This window comes from Gobio gobio (assembly GCF_949357685.1).
Source record: "Gobio gobio genome assembly, chromosome: 12".
Lineage (NCBI taxonomy): Eukaryota > Metazoa > Chordata > Actinopteri > Cypriniformes > Gobionidae > Gobio > Gobio gobio.
The window spans coordinates 9031806-9053739 of record NC_137105.1 but is presented as its reverse complement, the minus strand read 5'-3'; the positions used below and the strand labels follow the sequence as shown (position 1 = coordinate 9053739).

General features: G+C 40.3%; 3 protein-coding genes across 4 annotated transcripts in view; 1 reads left to right on the top strand and 2 right to left on the bottom strand.

Moving 5' to 3' along the window:
• Nucleotides 1-9677, bottom strand: part of fkbp1b (FKBP prolyl isomerase 1B) — a 38170-nt gene extending 28493 nt beyond the window's left edge. Inside the window, exons 1-2 of the mRNA XM_079831966.1 lie at nucleotides 9267-9677; nucleotides 2746-2793 (exon numbers count right to left, since the gene is read on the bottom strand). Coding sequence (XP_079688092.1) covers nucleotides 2746-2793; nucleotides 9267-9303 — 85 coding nt within the window. The 5' untranslated portion in view covers nucleotides 9304-9677. The remainder of the gene's footprint in view (nucleotides 1-2745; nucleotides 2794-9266) is intronic.
• Nucleotides 9678-9753: 76 nt separating this feature from the next.
• Nucleotides 9754-19049, top strand: wdcp (WD repeat and coiled coil containing). 2 transcript variants are annotated; one of them, XM_079831963.1, is made up of 4 exons: nucleotides 9754-9883; nucleotides 10548-12704; nucleotides 14078-14198; nucleotides 18544-19049. In XM_079831963.1, the coding sequence occupies exons 2-4, from the start codon at nucleotides 10776-10778 to the stop codon at nucleotides 18714-18716; spliced, it is 2223 nt and encodes a 740-aa protein (XP_079688089.1). In that variant the 5' UTR covers nucleotides 9754-9883; nucleotides 10548-10775; the 3' UTR covers nucleotides 18717-19049. The 2 variants fall into 2 exon arrangements, with proteins under 2 accessions (XP_079688089.1, XP_079688090.1); XM_079831964.1 differs by having other exon boundaries at nucleotides 14084-14198; nucleotides 18544-19048.
• mfsd2b (MFSD2 lysolipid transporter B, sphingolipid) overlaps nucleotides 18760-21934 on the bottom strand; it is a 32541-nt gene continuing 29366 nt past the window's right edge. The window contains exons 14-16 of the mRNA XM_079831965.1: nucleotides 21615-21758; nucleotides 21258-21434; nucleotides 18760-19693 (exon numbers count right to left, since the gene is read on the bottom strand). Of these exons, the coding sequence (XP_079688091.1) occupies nucleotides 19642-19693; nucleotides 21258-21434; nucleotides 21615-21758 (373 nt within the window). The 3' untranslated portion in view covers nucleotides 18760-19641. The remainder of the gene's footprint in view (nucleotides 19694-21257; nucleotides 21435-21614; nucleotides 21759-21934) is intronic.

The window sequence follows — 21934 nt, the reverse complement described above, 5'->3', positions numbered from 1 at the left end:
ATTGGTTTGGTCTATGGCTGAATCCAAAATTGCCCCCTATACCCTTAAATAGGGCACTATTTGAGGGGACAGCCATTTGTAGTGGTGTCCAAAACCATAGTGGACGTTATTGAGTTCACTCATTCAATCCCACATTGCACCGCAATAACGAGTGTACAGCCGATGTACACACAACGGCTGTCCGAGTTCACCCACTCACTCGTAATTGAGGGTTTAGGCACAGATGAATCTAATGTTTTGAGGACTATGTGCGGCTTGCTGTCAGTCACCGCTCTGGTGTGGATACTGTACTTCAGAATCACAGATTCTACGTCTTGGAAGTACGACCAAAATAAGAATTTTCACCGGAAAATGTCATCTGAACAAGTAAGTAAAATGTCTGCCGCTTTAGTAGCCAATCCGCAGTCCGAAGTCTTGACTACGGGTGAATCTTCAGTTTTCACTGATGATTGTCGTTTGGATTACAATCCGCCATCAAAATGATAAGTTTAATTATTCAAGCTGCTGTGAGGAAAAGGCTATAAATGATCCGCCACCTGCAGCATCCTCAAATGCGATACTATTACTAGTATTAATGATTTTTGTAGCCAACTCATAAGTTAAAATCCCAATAGGATTTTTCCATTGGATTATTGCAGAAAATAAGGTCTGAGACTGTGACTAACAAAAGCTTATGATTATTACACATTTCCTTCATCGTGATTTTATGAATTTTGAAGCCTAAATACAATCGGCAGAGGTCAAAAGCCAAACATAGGCTACAAAAGTACAATGTCACCACCAATAAGCTTCTTAACTTAACCGTAACTCTTAAAAAAGTTCTAGTTATAATAGTTTGCAAGAGAGTGATTATAAACATGAGAAAGTGGACTAGTAAGATGAGTTACTTCACCGTCTCGGTTAACTATATCATGTAAGCAAAGTCATCAGTGATTATAAGGTGTTTGGTTTCATTTCTTTGGTTAGACTTCCATTCAATTTTCACCGACAGCCTAAATTTTTAGCCTAGACGTCAGAGCTATGTTTGGATGGCTATTAGACGTCTTTTAAATGCAAAATTGCTTGCTGGGTACCGGTTCGGCTGATGATGTTTAATGTCGCCAACAGTGTTGGGGGTAACACATTAAAAGTAACACAAGTTACCTAATCAGATTAATATTTCAAGTAACTAGTAAATGAAAGCATTACTTTTGAATTTACAATAAAATATCCAAGTTACATTTTCAAATAAGCAATGCAAGTTACTTTGTTTTCCCATTTATTGTTGACACCGATCCTGTCCGCATATTGAGAGATATAATTCGTTATTAAAAAACAAAAGCAAGCTCAGCCCAGGTGAAAAAAGTAATGCTAAAGTAATGTAATGCATTACTTTCCATAAAAAGTAACTAATGTAATATTTTAACACATTACTTTAAATAAATTAACTTTGCACAACACTGGTTGCCAACAACCTCTGTAGTCCCAATTAGCCACTTGTTAGCAAGACAAGTAAAAGTTTTAAAAGAATCACAAGAGGGTATTACTGATGTATTTTATGTCGTAAATTAAAATGTGAGAATACCTTATTTGAATCACAGACCTTATTTCAAGCATTTTACCAAAAACCCACTGACTTCAGGAAAGTGGAATTGGAAGGGCTAAAATACAAAATACATCATCCTTGGGACAAAAATACTCTACAAGTAAAAAAGTACTTGTACTTTTAAAAGTAAAAGTACTTTTGTACTTTTTTGCACAAAAAGTACAAAATACTCTATAAATTACATTTTAAAATTGTAATAATATTTCACAATATTGCTGTATTATAAATGCAGCATTTGTGAGCATAAGAGACTTCTTTCAAAAACATTTAAAAAAACATTAGTGTATGTTTAAAATACTGTATATACATTACAAGAAGCAGTTTCATGGCCGATAAAAGTATTTTTTAAATATATATTTATGTTATATCACCTGCCACTGGCAAACAAGGCAAATGTGTTATCTGGATTGAGGGCCAAATATTTCTATGCAGTGAAGTACAACACTCTGAAAACACATAGAGAAAAAAATCTAAAATGTTATTGAATTTTGGAACAATTAAAGACATCAAATAATGTAAAATGAAGTAGAAATATTTCACATTTTGCACTACTAATCTTGGTAACATGGATCATGTGACTCCTTTGTACAGGCCATCAGATGTTCTGGCTCCCATTGAAGCACAAGCTCTTTGGAGCATCTCACGTCATGCTGGAGACCTTAATCATCAGGCTTGAGATTTAAGCTGATAATATAATTAGTAAGGAAACAATATGTAGTAAATTATAAACTGGATTGGAAATTAAATCCTTTTCACTAGTGGTCTCAGACTTTTGGACTCCACCGTATTTTATAGACGAGCATTATGAGTGGAAAAGCCATATATTTTCTGATCTAGTTCGCAACATACTGTATATCATGCACAATAGTAAAGGTCCAGAGTTCAAACAATACTTTTAAGGGCTTATTTTGTAGTTGAGGACCAAGCAATTCAATACAGGGAACTGCAACACTTATCAAGTTCTACCTGCATGTGTTTTCAAAGAGAAGCACTGGGATACTGAGAGGAAAGAAACCATTAAATAAGAGGAGACAGAATGTTGTTATCGACATCCTGTTTCCTCTCTGTCGGAGCTGTTAGTCTGCAGGGCGCACCAGCCGTCTGAGCGAAACCTCCAACAAACAACATATGTGAACATTTACATCAGCAAGATTGTTTACCTATGTAATGCACAACGCATGTCTGTCCTTTCTTCGGAAAGGTTCTTCCTGTGAAGAAAGAAGAAAATGAGAAGGTTAGTGCAAAGATTCATAGCATGTAAACCTTACACTGTTAAAAAATAAAGGTTTCAAAAGAGGCGATGCCATAGAAGAACCAATTTTGGTTCCCCAAAGAACCAATTTAGTGACATTTTTTTTAAAAGAACCATTTTTTCTTAGTATGAAGAACATTTTTATAATCTAAAGAACTTTTTCCACTGTAAAAAACTGTAACCATGTTAAAGGCTCTGGGAAGAAGGAGGAGGGAACCGGCCAACAGTAAATGTAACCAGCGCGGCAGAACCCCACCAAAATAATCATCCAAACATAGACCTCTATATACACTGAATTAATAATAATAAATTATAAATGTGTTCAGTATTCGGCAACAAATATTTTTCAGATTTTTGAGAATATTTTAAGTTGAAATGTAGCGCATTGATTCGGCAGGCATATAGAGAGGGTATGCATCAACGTCACTTTCCCGCCGAAACACGCACCTCAGCCGGACTGAATGGCAGAAGAGCTGCTGCTTGACTGGATTTAATAGGGGAAAACACGAGTAAAACAAATGGTTATGAGTTTAAAGGAACACGCCGACCTTTTGGGACTTTAGCTTATTCACCGTATCCCCCAGAGTTAGGCAAGTCCATACATACCATTCTCATCTCTGTGCGTTCCATAACTCTGTCTGACGCACACACCGCTAGCCTAGCTTAGCACAAAGACTGGAGGTAAATGGCTCCAGCTAGCCTACTGCTCAATAAGTGCCAACAGTTTCCTATTTACATGTTGTGATCTGTATAGTTACATCATGTACTAAGACCGACGGAAAAATGAAAAGTTGCGATTTTCTAGGCCGAACTATTCTCTCATTCCTGCGTAGTAATCAAGGAACTGATATTACACAGCACCTGAAAATAGGCTAACTTCTGTCAACATAACCAACATAACAACCTGTTTGCACAGAGAGCGTGCTGGGGACTATGGGTGCGTCAGACAGAGTTATGGCACGCACGGAGATGAGAATGGTATGGATTTATCTAACAATAAGCGTCATTAATAAAACAGAATCTTACAAATTGTCATGCAATTATTAAAGTGAATGAATGGTACTCCACATCACATCATCATCACTATTGTACACCCCAATTCATGTGACGTGATACGAAATTAAATGCTAATTATTTCAAAACACGTGCTGTAAAATAATGAATTGTGATAGGTAATTTCTCATCCAAACAGCTATTTAAATTGGATTTTTTTGTGGGCGCCTTTAATCCCACTCTTTAAACTAGTTTTTCCAATTCCCTGGTGATGTTCTCGATCTCCACGTTAGAGAAGTTTCGCTTCTTTGCCGTCTTCCGTATGTCCATGGCGTAAAATGAGGGCGCGGAGGAGGCAGAGACTTGAATATATAGGGGCGTGTTACTCTAATGACAATCGTTTTCAGCCGCGGCATTTATCAAGGGCAGGTTTTGCATACGCCTGGATTTCAGAGGTGCGCACAGCTTCATAAATCAGGCGGTGAGAGGAGTGTAAGCATAATCTTACGCCAACATATACGCCCGTTTCTACACAAGATTGATAAATGAGGGCCATTAGGCCTAAATACAACCCCAAATCAGAAAAAGTTGGGACAGTATGGAAAACGCAAATAAAAAAAGAAAGAAGTGATTTCTAAATTTACTTTGACTTATATTTCATTGCAGACAATATGAACATATTTCATGTTTTGTCTGGTCAACTTCATGTCATTTGTAAATATGCATCCTTTCCTGTCATTCAGACCTGCAACACATTTCAAAAAAAGTTGGGATAGTAAAGCATTTACCACTTTGTAATGTTGCCATTCCTTTTCACAACACTTAAAAGACGTTTAGGGACTGAAGACACCAAGTGATGAAGTGTTTCAGGTGTAATTTTGTCCCATTCTTCCTGCAAACAAGTCTTAAGGTGGGCAACAGTACGGGGTCTTCGTTGTCGCATTTTGCGCTTCAAAATGTGCCACACATTCTCTATTGGAGACAGGTCGGGACAGTCAAGTACCCGTACCCTCTTCCTCCGCAGCCAGGACTTTGTAATGTGTGCAGAATGTGGTTTTGCATTGTCTTGTTGAAATATGCATGGACGTCCCTGGAAAAGAGGTCTTCTTGAAGGCAGCATATTATGCTCCAAAATCTCTATGTACTTTTCAGCATTAATGGTGCCTTCACAGAAGTGCAAGTTACCTTTGCCAAGGGCACTGACACAACCCCATACCATGACAGACCCTGGCCTTTGGACTTGTTGCTGGTAACAGTCTGGATGATCCTTTTCTTCTTTGGTCCGGAACACACGGCGTCCATTCCTCCCAAAAAATACCTGAAATACTGATTCATCTGACCACAGTACACGTTTCCACTGTGTGATGGTCCATCCCAGATGCCTCCAAGCCCAGAGAAGTCGACGGCACTTCTGGACACTGTTAACATAGGGCTTCCTTTTGGCACAGTACAGTTTTAACTGGCATTTGTGGATATTACTACATATTGTGGTACTTGACAAAGGTTTGCCAAAGTAGTCCTGAGCCCATGTGGTGATATCGCTTATAGATGAATGACGATTCTTGATGCAGTGCCGCCTGATCTTTGCTCCTAAAGGATTAGACCTTTCTTGGATGCTGCTTTTGTCCCAAATCATAATTACAATCACCTGTTGACATCACCTGTTTCAAATCACATCATTATTTAACCATTTTACCTCATTACTAGCCCTAAATTGCTCCTGTCCCAACTTTTTTTGAAATGTGTTGCAGGTCTGAATGACAGGAAAGGATGCATATTTACAAATGAAATGAAGTTGACCAGACAAAACATGAAATATTTGTGTCCATATTGTCTGCAATGAAATACAAGTCAAAGTAAATTTAGAAATCACTTCTTTTTTTTCTTTTTTTTGCGTTTTCCATACTGTCCCAACTTTTTCTGATTTGGGGTTGTACATTATGGCAATTATGGCAAGTTTGTCGTGTATCCTCAAGTCTGTCAATCCTCTTAGAGCGCCACCCTCAGGCTGAATAACGCAAGGACATTAGAATTCTGCCAAAAGTGTGTCTGATGTGTTCAGCGATTAGGATAGCTTACAAAATGTTTATCATAAGCTAGCGATAAGACCCAGAATCTGCCCTAACTACATTTATGGCCAGGAGCCGCTACTGAATGTAACATTAATCACAAAATAATCATAAACAACTAATTGAAATTAAAGCAGCAGCCCCTCACGGACTAAACTAAAACAAAACACCAACAAGTCCAGGCCTGGTCCTCTCTTGTCCTTCACAGTTGTCATTTTATTTCCTTTTATTCTTCTGGAGCACTCGAGACCATTGTGGCACACAGGAGACACTCAATAACACTCGCTCCCTGCCCTGCTTGCCACATGAGGAGGGACAGAGGTGAGAGAAGGGAAAGAGGAAAATAAAAATAGTTTTCCGGTTTCCCAAACACACTGCCACTCGGTCCTCAATCAGCTGAGAGGCCCTCACTTGTGGTGCCTTGAAAGTATGTATGAATGTGTGTTGTGTGAATGTAATCCGGACGTACTACATTCACCATGTTGTCATCATCATGTGGCCTCCTGTGGCCTCATGTGATAGTAAAGTGTCCATCATAAGCACACTTCAGAATCTCCCCGGAAGTTGTGAATCATATTGGTGCTTTTTGCCTGCCTATAATGAGCACTGTGAATTCAACATGCTTATTTTGTCAAAAACTGTTTTTTCACCTACTATACAGTAGTAAAGTTAGCTATTTTGGATGCAGACATAGAGTTTGTCTGAAATAGATACCACAAATAATAGACCACAGAAGAAAACATAATTGTGGAAATAGCTTGCTGCCCTAATTTAATCCACAAACCCCAAGGGGATCAATAAAATCACTTCTAAGTCCATGAAGCAGCTCCTACAGTCATGGGACTTGAGTATGGTCAGTCCAAGGCAGATCAGAAAGTGTGTGTGTGTGTGTGTGTGTGTGTGTGTGTGTGTGTGTGTGTGTGTGTGTGTGTGTGTGTGTGTGTGTGTGTGTGTGTGTGTGTGTGTGTGTGTGTGTGTGTGTGTGTGTGTGTGTGTGTGTGTGTGTGTGTGTGTGTGCGTGTGTGTTTGTACCTGGTATTCCCTACATTATGGGGTCCAAATGTCACCACAAAGATAGTAATACCAGTAAATGTTGACCATATGGGGGCATTTTCTTTGGTCCCCATGAGGAAAACAGCTTATAAATGATACTAAATTAAGCATTTTGAAAAATTAAAAATCTATGATGGGTAGGTTTAGGGGTAGTGTTAGTTTAGGGGGATACAGTTTAAAAATAATTTTGTCTATAGGAAGTCCCCATAAAACAAGGAAAAACGTGTGTGTGTGGAGGTGGTGTCTGATTAATGTTTGGGAGCTGGACAGGAATGTGAGCCACATGACAGCAGGCTGGTGGGGGTCAGATAGGATGTCAGTCGAGAGCGGCCCACAGACGCAAGAGAGCAGAGCAGAGCGAGAAAAATGAAAGCGCAGTTACATCTCGTTCATTCCTGACACTGGTGACCCCAGCAGGCAGTTCTCCAGTTTGACGCCAAGAATTTTACGTCTGAAAGGTGTCAAAATCACATGAGCTCATGGTCACCCCAGCACTTATTTACAGCTTAATGATCATGTCATAATAATGCTCAATATTATGAATCACTGACCTCTTACTGGTCCATTCAAACTTATAAAGGAATAATCAGACTCTCAGCCCCAAATTATGATAGAGCTCCTGTCTAAAGATAAATATATATATACATACATACACACACACACACACACACACACACACACACACACATACATAGACTTTTACATTGTTACAACAAAATCTACTTCACATAAATGCCGTTCTTTTTTTAGAAAAAAATTATCACGGTTTCCACAAAAATATTAACTGTATTCAGCATTGACAATAATAAGAAATAAGAGTTTCTTGAGCAACCAATCATCATAGAATGATTTCTGAAGGATCATGTGACACTGAAGACTGGAGTAATGATGCTGAAAATTCAGCTTGCCTTTGACAATGAAGAAATATATTACATTTTAAATATAGGGGAAAAAATTATTTTAAATTGTAATCATATTTCACAATATTACTGTTTTACTGCAGTACTGATCAAATAAATGCAGGCTTGGTGGCATAAAAATCTAACCGACCACACATTTTTGAACGGTTTCACGATTCGATATTATTGCGATACTCCAAGACATGGTAAAAGGTTAACAAAAAAAATGTACTGTTGATTAAAATGCTAAATTTGGTATTACATTGGCGGTGGAAATGAATAGGCTAGGACTGGGAGCTGGTAACCCAATACACAGGACAATGGTGACACCAGAATACAAATATTCATGATTCTGAAGCTGAAAATACAGAATTATTTTAGATGAATATGCTTGCACGGTCACTGACTAGATATGTTTAAAAAAATGTAGGCCACTATTTACTGGTAACATAAGACATTTGGCATTATCAGGACCCACAAATATTCTCCCATTCCATTATTATACATTCTATTCAACATAGTAGTTGAATGTAGTCATAACACTAAAACTGTAAACTTTTCATTTTGTGTGAACTATACAATACAGATTGTCACTGTCCACGATACATATTCTTGCATTTTTGTATTGCGATATACTGTCACACTATATATCGTTACACCCCTTCTATATAAAGTATTGTGTGGTCCCAGTGCTGTTAGTAATACTCTATATCAGTTTGGCCAATCAGATACGAGATACTGTATTCATTCATATATAAATGTCAACTTGAATTGTGTCAATGAAAGAGCCATCATGGCCAAACGGTCAGTTTGTTGCCTATAGCCTACCTGTAAACAGGTAATGCAACAAGTGGCACACATAACAGCACCTCACTGTGCCATTAGATAAAACCAGGTCTCAGAATCCCAGTGACTCTGCCAACTGTGCAAAATTACCTCACAAAGCCTCCTCGGATTAACATCAAAGCTCATGTCTAGCCAGGGCAAGAATGCTGCCATCTGAGACATACACGACCAACAGCATCTATATGCATTTTATGAGGAAAATCACGCTACAAGCATGTTGTAGAGGAAATCCTGAAGGCATATTTCCGACAGCTGCAGTGAGGAATCATAATGAGAAGAGTTGGCACGCATGGCACATATACTGGGCACAGGCACACGTTAAATCCCTGACTAGACAGTGAGCGGGAAACATCCTCATAGCGATGGATATTTCGTTGAATTTGTCCTATTGTTGACTCCTTTACGCAAATAATATGCAATGAAAAATTCAATAATGTAAATAGATTATGTAATTAGAGCGACAATGTTCCCGCAATAACGCCTTTACCGATACAATGTATCAAAACAACATTCAAATTCGCAATGTTTTCGAATTTTAAATGCGAACTTATTAGATCATAGCGTCTTACCGTCTCCTGGAGATATTGTTTCAATCTCAACACCCATGTTCGCGCGGATAGATCCTACAGTAGTGAGACAGTGAGAGAGAGAGAGACAGACTGCACTGTGCGAGACAGCAGCGCTACTGCACTCCGCCCACTGTCACATCGGTCTAACTGTATGTATGTGCGATGGTCACCCGTGGTGAAATATTAGACAACATTCCGTTCTGATGACCTCAATTTTTATGAGATTCTGGAATAGGAAATCTATTAAAAACGACACTTATAAAATATGTTATTTTTTATGTTGTATATATATATATCATATTTGCAGTTCTGAATGTACATTGACTTTGTTTGTTTGAAGTTTAATAATAAAAAGTGTATCGTTATATCGACCATATTTGAACTAGCCCTTTAAAGTGAACCGTTCGAAAGAATCGATTCGCGGAAATGAATCATACTTCCCATCGCGAGTTTGAACGTGTGTGAACTACAACTCCCAGAATGCCCGGGTCATTCTCTTTCCGTCTGTCCATGACTTCAAATGTCTCCGCGGGGAAATGCGGACACCGCTTTAAGTTTACGGGATTTTCTCTCTGTGGAGTTGCCATGGTTTCCTCAGTGTTGTCAATAGCACAATGGTATGTTTGTAATATTACCTTCTGAAAATGCAGATTTGCTATTTATATTTTCGCTGTTATTTTCTGGATTGTTCTATATGTTATTCACGTGCTAGCATGTGGGATTCCGGCAATACATGTGAATAAAATAGTTTCGCGAACGCATCCTACAGATAAATTATTAGTCATATCATAGTTGTTTTTGCCAGAGTATGATAATTATTGTTACTACTATAAACTTCAACTTCAAACAATGCAATAAGCTTTTAGAACTATGCTTAACATGGTAACTTTTAGTAAGGGTTTATTTTGTGGTATCGATGCCCAATGTTTAAAGTGACATTTATGTGATTCTACTTTATTTATATCTGTTGTAGTAAACTGACTTCCCATTACAAAATTAACCATAAATATATATATATATATTTTTTTATATAGGTTTTAATACAGTTGTTTTTACTACAAGTATCATTAATTAATTAATCATTGATTTATTGATTACCATGCTGGCTAATTCAAAGCCACCACCGTTTTATTGTAGTCTATAATAGCTGTAGTAACTTACCATAGTAATGTTTTTTTTTAAGGGGCTGGTTTTGATATCAGCATACATTTTCCAGTGACATTTCTGTGATGTTCAGTGTTTGCATATGTCTTGCCTTACACATATTTTTGTGTATTTCAGGCCTGTGGCAGAAAAAAAAGACGTAGCATCCAAAACTCCAAGGGTTTTATGACGTCGGGGGTCGTGTCAGCCTAATCTGGTCATCCTTGAGTGGAGCCTCACTCTGGCCAATAGGATTAGAGAGTGAGGGAAGAGGCTTTACCTATTCTTGGAGTGATGGCAGTCTTCACATACTGAAGCACAGAGTTACATCTATCTCTCAATTCTGACTCAAAAACCCTTTCCTGTATGACCAGTAACATCATTTTCCTTTCCATTGGAGAAACTGAGCCAAGCATGGAGCTAGGAAAAGCCAAGCTTCTGAGAACAGGGTTAAACACCCTGCACCAAGCCATTCACCCGGTGCACGGAATAGCCTGGACGGACGGTAAGCAGGTCTGTCTCACGTCAGTGTTTTCTGTCGATGGTGAGCCGAAATTTGGTGACACCAATGTCATTGGACAATTCGAACATGTCTTGGGACTCTTCTGGGGGCCGTTGTGTTGCTCCGGGTCCCCGGCGTTGCTTGCCGTGCAGCATAAGAAGCACATCACGGTCTGGCAACTTCAGCTGAGCGCTTTGGAACAAAACAAACTCTTGTGCACGCAGACCTGCGAAATGAGCGAGCCGTTCCCACTGCTGTCACAAGGATGTGTCTGGCATCCCAAAATGGACATCTTAGCTGTTTTGACCAAGCGGGACGCCTCGGTTTTGTTTTCCGTGCGGGTCGATAACCGCCGCGTGAAGGCCGACATCAAGGGCAGCGGTTTGATCCATTGTGCCTGCTGGACTAAGGACGGGACACGCCTGGTGGTCGCAATCGGTAGCGCATTGCACTCGTACATCTGGAACGACATCCAAAAAAGCCTGGTGGCATGTTCCTTCTGCCCTGTTTTCGATGTAGGCGGGTATATCTGCGCCATCGAGTCCACCGACGAGGCTCAAGTGGCTGTGGCAACTGAGCTTCCGCTTGATAAAATTTGTGGGCTCAATGCAGGCATCGCCTTCGACCTGCCAAATGAGTCAGAGGCATCGACTTGTCGCCCTTCTCCCGTTTTGACAGTGGACACAGACTATTTTTTGGACTCTAGACGGAGATCATGTGATTCTGAACGCACGGGACACGCCTCTTCATCCGGACCCATAGATCTAACGCACATTCTCGCCAAACACAGGAAATCAGACCCGAGCCCTCTCATTCACTTGCGGCGGCGGGATACTTTGTTGGGATCCGGTCAGGACTCCTCACATTTGATTCTAGTGACGTACGAACGCAAGGTCACCACTACAAGGAAGGTCAGCATCCCTGGCATCTTGGTCCCTGACATCATTGCCTTCGATCCGAGCGGGAGCATGATGGCCGTGGCGTCGAACACGTGCAACATGATCCTGGTTTACTGTATCACAGATTCTTCCATGCCCAACGTGCAGCAGATCCAGCTGCAAAAGAACGAGAGACCCAAAGGGGTGTGCTTTTTCACCAACAAGATGTTGCTCTTTATGATTGGCCGGCAGAAGTCCAATGATCCTGCTTTTCTCCCCTCCTCCAACACGGACAAGTACATCTTGAGGCTAGTAGCCAAGGAGCTGGTATTCGACGAGGAAGGTCCCACCGCAGTGGTTCCCAAGTCCGAGCCGCCAAGCCAACATCATGGGATTAGACGTCATTCTGAGAACTTTTCTAAAGAGGACCGTCTATCAATTAAGGATCTAATTCTTCCTGGAGGCTCTGTAATTGTTTCTCCATCCAGTCGGAGAAAACTAATCGAGGAGGTACGCAGCTCAGAGTTGAGCCCCGTGGCAAGCTCCACCGACTTCTCGGATCGAGCCTCCAGCACCTCCTCTATTACTCTAGAAAACTACGACATGGACCACATCAGCCGCATGGCCACGCTCGCAGTAGCCGGACAGGCCAGCCGGGATTCCAGTCGGCCGTGTTCGCCCAGGTACGAGGCCTCGGAAAAAATGTACTCCGATGCCACTCCGCCAAAGAACAGCTTTCAGTCCAAAGAGAAGAACCTGGAGCAGCTGACGCAGAACATGGAGAGGATTTTCACCCGATTCGCTGACGTCCAGCAGTGCCTCTCAGAAATCAGAGACTTCACCCAGAACGGCAAGAAGGTCGCATGCAGTTATCCGTCCGCTTATGAGCCCCAATACGTGCACATTACGTGTCAGGTATGAAATGATTTTCTTTCGAATCTTACGGTGAAGTCTAAACTTCAGCAAGGAAAGTCTGCAGTCTGCTGTGGTAGAAAAATGAAGGGTGCGAATCTGTTGATTTTATTTTAGGTTTAGGGTCCAATTCTCACTATTAACTAGTTGCTTATTAGCATGCATATTACTAGAATATTGGCAGTTTATTAGTACTTATAAAGCACATATTAATGCCTTATTCTGGGTGACCATATTCTAAATCCCTTATCCTACCCAATACCTAAACTTAACAACTACCTTACTAACTATTAATAAGCAGAAATTAGGAGTTTATTGAGTAGTAATAGTACCTAATCTAAAGTGTGACCTTCTATTTGCAGTTTTGTATTGAAAAAAACTCTCTACATATTGTGAATAATTTAGATATTAAATATACTATTATACTATATATACTATATACTATTACATGTAATAATAATTATTTAATGTAATAATACTATGCATTCTATAATTTATAAATTATATAAGTGATAACAATATGTATTATTATTAATTTATTTCTAATCATTTCCATTACAAAAATTAATTAAGTAAATGTAAACATTACAATATAAAAGCACAGACGCTAATAATTAATGATGGTATTTTTTTTTGTCAGCAATTTTCATTGTTATCTATTTATTATTATCGAATTAGTTACATTAGTTTTATTGATTTTTATGCATCAGTTGCATTAGTAGTTCTTCTGCTTATTGAATTTATAAGTAGAGTTTCTTCCTTTTCCAAAGCTGAAGATCCATGGTGCTTTATGGGTCAAGGACGGACTGTTTTGGAGACCTCAACAGGTCAAATATCCTCTACCTTTAGAGGACCTTCTTAGACGTTCACATACTTTTAATGTTAAATGGAATAAAAACCCCACAAAATAAATGATTACTTGATTAGATGCTTTGCTTCTGGAGCTAATGCTGCCTTCACATGCTATCGAAATTATCGTAAACACTTAAATTAAATTGGACACCCTCTCAAGTCCAAATTTGCTGAATGCGACAAACTCGTAATTACGACTTCAGAAGTGGGAAGTCCGAAATGTCCGATTGCATGTGAAGCCAGCATAAATCTTAATCCAAACCAAGGCTCTACAAAGCCCATTTTACTCTTAGTCAGACCATCAGGCATTGTAAAGCATCACGCCAACTCATAATTCCTCTCACTGTTGTCGGTACAACTCTTTGTCAGCAGATGTCAGATTGAAGTGATTCTGTTGACTGGCATAACTTGTCTTAGGGGAATCATCACTTAATCCATGACCACATGACCAGGTCTGTTGTGAATGATGCTCCCTTAAAGCGACTCATGGTGTTTTTGCACTTTGTACTTGTCTTTTCCTCCAGAAACAGTTGTCTGAGAACGTGTATACGGATGAGAGAAGGCCGTTGCTGCTGTGTGGGGGGCGGATCTGCCTGCGGGTGGTACAGGAACTCTTCGGCCTGACAGTCGTGGAGATGATGCATGGTACGTCTGGAAGATATCGAGACCTTGCAAAATGGTTCAATAAGTCAAGATGTATATTATTGCGTTGATAAACGGAACCATTGCACGCTGAAAGAAGCACCTGAACGTTTCTGAGATCTTGGCATTTCAATGAGCAGATGGGATCTAGTAATGAGGCCGTGCAAAGCATCGAATCCTTTGTTGAAGACAGATTGTTCAGTGTGCTTTGGCTTCGTTTAATTGGCAATGACTAAAATAGGGAGTGATTAGGTGGCGCAATCGGATTTAAGGGTTTAAGGTTGAAACAGCTTACAGCCTTTGTGCTGTGCATCTCTAGCACTGATGTCTGCTCGAACCACAGTCACGTATGCTAAGACTGCAAAGGAAAGTGCAGAAATTTCTTATTAAAGGATTAGTTCACCTCAAAATTAAAATTTCCCGATAATTTACCCCAATGCCATCCTAGCCTGGCTCCGCCCTCTTACGTACTTCCGCTCAATTTTAATTTTCCTTCAGTACTTCGTCTGGGACTGCAGATTTTCTCCGAACAAATTTTAACCGGTCCAATCAGCGAACAGAGGGAGTGGCTGAGAACGATGACGTTGATGTTGTGCGCTAGTTTGAGTTGTAGTTCAGTAATGGCGGTGGAGAAAGATGCAAGTGAAGCCATTCATTCCGTTGTGGCACCGGTGCCGAATATCCAGAAGTTAAAGGAACACTCCACTTTTTTTGAAAATAGGCTCATTTTACAAGTCCCCTAGAGTTAAATAGTTGAGTTTTACCGTTTTTGAATCCATTCAGCCGATCTTTGTATCTGGCGGTAGCACTTTTAGCATTGCTTAGCATGCATCATTGATTCTGATCAGTCCATTAGCATCTCATTCAAAAAATGACCAAAGACACTTTCAATATTTTTCCTATTTAAAACTTGACTCTTCTACAGTTACATCGTGTGCTAAGACCGACTGAAAATGAAAAGTTGCGATTTTCTACACCTATATGGCTAGGAACTACTTTCTCATTTCTGCGTAATAGTCGCAGATCTTCGCGGCCGTACCATGGCTGCAGCGGCGCAATGATTCGTTGGTATTCTGTGAAACATGGTGGTAGTATACACCTTCGACTTACTATCACAGCCCTTTACAACACACAGAACCATGGCTAATCACACAGGTAAATCCACAACACAATTTGTCGGCTGCAAGCCTGAAACTTTCTCTGCAACTACACGAACTTAGTGCCGGTCACATTGAAAGTTACCTAGCTTGGGGCTACTTTCAGACGCTGCGTAATATCATTGTGCTGCTGCAGCCATGGTACGGCCGCGAAGATCTGCGACTATTACGCAGGAATGAGAAAGTAGTTCCTAGCCATATAGGTGTAGAAAATCGCAACTTTTCATTTTCAGTTGGTCTTAGCACACAATGTAACTGTAGAAGAGTCAAGTTTTAATTAGGAAAAATATTGAAAGTGTCTTTGGTCATTTTTTGAATGAGATGCTAATGGACTGATCAGAATCAATGATGTATGCTAAGCTATGCTAAAAGTGCTACCGCCAGAAACTCATACGCCTTTTCCACCAAGGCAGTGCTAGAGCTAGTTCAGAGCCAGCTAGTCCTAGTTCATAGTTGGTTCGACTGAGGAGCCTTCTAAGAACCGTTTGCTTTTCCACGGGCTTAGAGCCACAACAGAGCCATGTCTTACGTCACTGTATACGTCTCATCTCTCTCAGCAACGCTAGCGAGGTGTTGCCAAGTCTGCGGTTTTGCCGCGGGCTGTTTTTTTCATGTCCGCGGGTTGAAGCGACCCCAATTGTGTGATATTTAGCCCCGGCAATGCGAATTTTAGTAGGCAACCATGCCAAAAAACAAATTTTACCCCCAAATGTGATTTTTACTGGTTAAGCCCCCCTGAAACGCGATTGGGCGTGTTTTGAGTAGCAATTGGGCGGGTTTTGTTGTGAAAACCTGGCAACCCTGGGCAGCGGGAAACACAAACACACCAGGCTTGTTAGAGATGCATCGGCGCTGCGCAGACCGATCCACGTATGATATATAAAAAAAAAAACGCATGAGTGTATCAAAAGCATAAGGAGTCATATGCTCTCTCTGGACTCGTTGTCATTGTCATACGGCGATCGGCCTGCACATCTGCGAACAAGCCTTCCATCAACAATGCAAACGTTGCGTTACTATTGATTCACATGGCTTTACGATCCTACATCGGCATCAAAACAACGAAAACACAGCGAATCCAACGTATTCGTGCAGCTCGCCGTCATTTGTATAGACGGAGATTACAAACGAGCAGCAGCTGTTAGCTCCATTAGCTGCTATTTCAACAATGGCGGATCTCAAGTTTGTGTTGGTCTTGTTGACCCCGCCCCCAGCGCCTGACGTAATCGGTTCTTACTTCTAGCCCTGTTCTAGCCCAGCAATGTTTTGGTGCCACTTTTCCTGGCTCGGAGCTGGGGCTTTGGGTGTGGAAACACAAAGAACCGATTTGAAACTAGGCTCTTGCTCCGATCTAGCTCTAGCACTGCCTTGGTGGAAAAGGGGTAAAAGATCGGCTGAATGGATTCAAAAACGGTAAAACTCAACTATTTAACTCTAGGGGACTTGTAAAATGAGCCTATTTTCAAAAAAAGTGGAGTGTTCCTTTAAAGCTGGAGCAAGAACAATCTTTGCTGAGGTTAGTGGCCATGATGTTGTGGCCCTCCTCCCCACACAGTTCGGGAAAAGTTTGATTTTCCAGCTCGCTCCGTTAGTGGTGAAGGAGTTGGCTAAAGCCCTATTCGGACGGTAATTGTTTCTCATGCGATCGGAAGGTATTATCATCATTTAAAGGGGCTAGTCAGTGATTTTATTGCCGTCCGTCTCCCACCACCCGTGTAAAAATCCCTGTCCGAATTACCTACTGCTTTTGACAAACACCAAGGTCGTGTGGTAATTTAATTGCTGTCCGAATCCACATCTCTGAGTTTTCAAGAATATATCACTTCAAAATTCACTGTTTATATCCTTTTTGACCACTGCAGAGCACCGTACGGTTGCGCTTCGCTGTAATTTGGATGCATTTCTAGACTTGTATTTCTTTAAATGTTGGCAAGTATTTACAAGAGCAATATATTTCATCATGGCTCAAAAAAGAAAAAAAAGAAAAGCACGTAAACATTTGAATTGGGCCGTTATTTACGGCAGTATTTATACTTATACCAAGCATATGACATTTTATGTACTGCATACAATCATGTTACGGACCACGTGAGCAGCTCGTTCCCGATCACAAAACTCTCCCCTAAATCACAATCCGAATGCACAAGTTTTAGGTTTTATCACTGAGGTGGTTATTTTTACGGACTTCCATGTGAGAAACAGAGGCGAACGGCGCATGACATACGTCACAACCAAACATTAGCGATTGGTTATGGCAGATCCAGAGTGGCTCTTGGCAGATCCAATAGTTTTAAACTTCAACAGAGTACCCGCCTTCAAGGAAGTTAATGCTTGTCAATGGAGAGAGGCCAGACTCTCTGTACAAATGAAATGTACAAGAGTCTGGTAAGACCAGGCTAATGCTGTCCAAGATGTCCATGTCTTTCTTTCCAAGTTTTTTAAGGAAAACATTTCAGGATTTTTCTCCACACAATGGACTTCAATTGCAACCAAAATGTTGAACGTCCACATCAATGCAGTTTCAAAGGGCTTTGAAGTGCTTCAAATGGTACTGCGCGATCCCAGCTGAGGAATAGGGTCTTATCTAGCGAAAACATCGGTCATTTTCTAAAGAAAAAAATCAAATGTATATACTTTTTGACCACAATTGATCGCCTTGTGCTGGTCTGCAACGAGCCAGGCATTACGTAACGTACGTTGAAAAGGTCACGCCCCATTGTTTACAAAGCGAACAAACGAAGACTCATACAATAACATTTTAACGATCCTCCTTTTCCACACTTTTAAACAATGGGGCGGTACTTCCACCCACGTTCGGCGTGACCTTTTCGACGTACCATACGTAATGCCTGGCTTTTAATTCTGGTTAAAAAAGTATATACATTTGAATTTTTTTTAGAAAATGACCAGTCGTTCCGCTAGATAAGACCCTATTTCTCAGCTGGGATCACACAGTACCATTTGAAGCACTTTGAAACTGCATTGATGTGGACGTTCAACATTTTGGTTGCAATTGAAGTCCATTGTGTGGAGAAAAATCCTGAAATGTTTTCCTTAAAAAACTTAAATTTCTTTTCCACTGAAGAAAGAAAGAAATGGACATCTTGGATGGTATCGGGGTGAGTAAATTATCAGGAAATTTTCATTTTGAGTTGTACTAATCCTTGAAGTACTTTGTGTTCTTCTCACAGGTCCCATGTGGATTGTCTTGGTGGCTGATGCAGATGGTTTCGTTCCGCTCACGTTTAAACACAAGGATGAGCTCACGATCAGGAGCGCCAGAAGGAAATCTCCTGTAAGACCCCCGAGTGGCGCAGATGTATTTCCTCCTGAAAGCCCACTGTCTCCCAATGCAGACAAATGAAGCCCATATCATAGCAAGAGGACTTGTTAGAATTTTTTTTTTTATAACATTTGTCTTTTGTTAGCTGGATATTTGTGGCTAACACAGGAGTATTCCAAAATTTGGAATTCAGGGATTTTTCCTGCTGACATATTCGCCACTTTGATATTTAATGGATGATGGTAGATATGTGTAATGTGACCGTTGCAAAGGGCAGAACAATTTTTGTTTATTTTTCAGAAGAAATACTTGAGTGCCTGCTTGATTATTTTTGCTAAAATAGTTTCTATTTTGTCCCATACAACAAAATGAAGATATATGTGATGTGGTATTAAAACTCATAGTGAAATTTCATAGTGATAGTTCTTTTATGTTTCATAAAATGACTTCATAAGCTGTAAATGAATCACACAATAGCACCGTAATACCTTTTTGCATTACCTGCATTTTGCATTAACAATGTACTGTACACACACACACACACACACACACACACACACACACACACACACACACACACACACACACACACATGCATGAACTACAATATTCAATACTTTTATTATCATTATTCTATATTTCATTTTTTATTGAAGCATCATTGAAATATGCTTGCTGAAGCTACGTGAACCAGCACAATTTATTTTTATTAATCCTGGAATCAAGTCATTTAAATCATATTTACAATCACTATAACAACTTAATATATTATCAGTATATTTTCCCTCAGGAAATCCTCATATATAATGATATATAGTCCATTCATGTATATAAATTAGATATATGTGACTATATGTTCATGTGAAAATACAGAAACAGACTGAATACAGAAACAAACCGAGATGTTTACATTAAAACATATTAAATATCTCACACAGTGTAATATACACTAACACAACTCATCCCAGCACTGGGCTAGAATATCAGGATCTGCTGTTTCAGGACATTACGCGCTGCTCAGATCAGCTCTGAGAGATTTGCAGGAAATGCTCTGCTTTCTGAAAAATAAAGTCAATATATACATTTTATTATATATAATATATGCTAAATATAATCAATATAAATATACATTATAAATGTAAAAATATTTTATATAATTTGTAAAATATAAATGTGTGTACGTATTCACTATATTCGCAAAAGTATTGGGACACCCCTCCAAATCATTGAATTCAGGTGTTCCAATCCATGGCCACAGGTGTATAAAATCAAGCACTAGGCCTGCAGACGCTTCTACAAACATTTGCGAAAGAATGGGCCACTCTCAGTGAATTCAAGCGTGGTACCGTAATAGGTTTGTGACATTTCCTCACTACTAAATATTCCACGGTCAACATTTAGCGGTATTATAACAAAGTGGAAGCAATTGGGAACAACAGCAACTCAGCCACGGAGTGGTAGGCCACGTAAAATCACAGTGCGGGGTCAGCGCATGCTTTCTGCAGAGTCAATAGCTACAGACCTCCAAACTTCATGTGGCCTTCAGATTAGCTCAAGAACAGTGCGTAGAGAGCTTCATGGAATGGGTTTCCATGGCCGAGCAGCTCATCCAAGCCTTACATCACCAAGGGCAATGCAAAGCGTGGGATGCAGTGGTGTAAAGCACACCGCCACTGGACTCTAGAGCAGTGGAGACGTGTTCTCTGGAGTGACCAATCACGCTTCTCTGTTTGGCAATCCGATGGATGAGTCTGGGTTTGGCGGTTGCCAGGAGAACGGTACTTGCCTGACAGCATTGTGCCAAATGTAAAGTTTGGTGGAGGGGGGATTATGGTGTGGGTTGTTTTTCAGGGGTTGGGCTTGGCCCCTTCATTCCAGTGAAAGGAACTCTTAATGCTTCAGCATACCAAGACATTTTGGACAATTTCATGCTCCCAACTTTGTGGGAACAGTTTGGGGACGGCCCCTTCCTGTTCCAACATGACTGCGCACCAGTGCACAAAGCAAGGTCCATAAAGACATGGATGAGCGAGTTTGGTGTGGAGGAACTGGACTGGCCTACACCTCAACCATATAGAACACCTTTGGGATAAATTAGAGCAGAGACGGCGAGCCAGGCCTTCTCGCCCAACATCAGTGCCTGTTACAGCTGCAAAAGTTGGGCCAACTCCATATTAAACCCTACGGATTAAGAATGGGATGTCATTCAAGCTCACGTGCATGTAAAGGCAGGCGTCCCAAAACTTTTGGCAATATAGTGTACATATATACACACACTGCTTTATATTTTAGTGGAAATATATATATATATTATATATACTTTATTTTTACTTTTCATAAACTGTGAACCACTGTTAGCAGTAACAATATGTTGTACTATTATAAATGTCAGAAACTGATGAATAGAAAGTTTAAAAGAACAGCATTTATTTGAAATAGACATTTTTTCGTAAAATTATGAATATCTTTACGCTCACTTTTGATCCAGTTTAATGTGACTTTGCTGAATAAAAACATATAGACCCCAAACTTTTGTAATATATATATATATATATATATATATAATTATACTATTACAAAAGTTTGGGGTCTGCATGTTTTGTTTTAAACAAGGTGGATTACCTGAGCTCTTCCAGGGCAAGTTTGTTTCGTAATCTGACGTCCTCGCTGATCGGGTACACCACAAGGATCATGAGGCCTGTGGTGATACAGGCCACCGGGGCGGCACCGATGAGCAGTTTCAGCGTGTAGACCACTGGAGGGGGCTGTCTGCACGCTCCTGTGTCATAACCAGCAAACCTGCAACACCAACAACTATGCATTCAGCTTTCATAGGAGATGCTGCACAAAAATAAAAGGTCTTCATTTACTGACTGCTTTCCAAATGTCGACAGACAAAAGGAAACATCAAATTGTCAATATTGCAGTGTTTACGATTTATGATTCATTATTTCCAGAGTAATGAAAGAGTGATCTCACTGTAGACAGAGCGTGGACACTCCAAGAGAAATGCCTGCAGCAAACTTTGTGAAGAAAGCATATAGGGAGTAGAAGATTGCCTCGTGTCCCTTTGAGTTGCGGTTTGCCAGTCTGAAGTCATCCACTACATCTGGTAACATTGACCTGAGCAACAGGAAACACAACACGGCAGAGGAATCATTCATCATCTCGTATTAAACATTGACATTGGTACCATAAAGCCAAATCCTCTTTGTAGACGGCACATAAAAACTGCAATTTACTCAATTGGGGCCTTTCCAATCAAGCAGACTCTATCTTTAAAAACCAAAAAATAGCAT

Coding starts and splice junctions, on each gene's coding strand:
- wdcp (XM_079831963.1), top strand. CDS start 10,776: ATGACCAGTAACATCATTTTCCTTTCCATTGGAGAAACTGAGCCAAGC. Junction 12,705..14,077: donor ACGTGCACATTACGTGTCAG/GTATGAAATGAT, acceptor CTTTTCCTCCAG/AAACAGTTGTCTGAGAACGT. Junction 14,199..18,543: donor AGTCGTGGAGATGATGCATG/GTACGTCTGGAA, acceptor TTCTTCTCACAG/GTCCCATGTGGATTGTCTTG.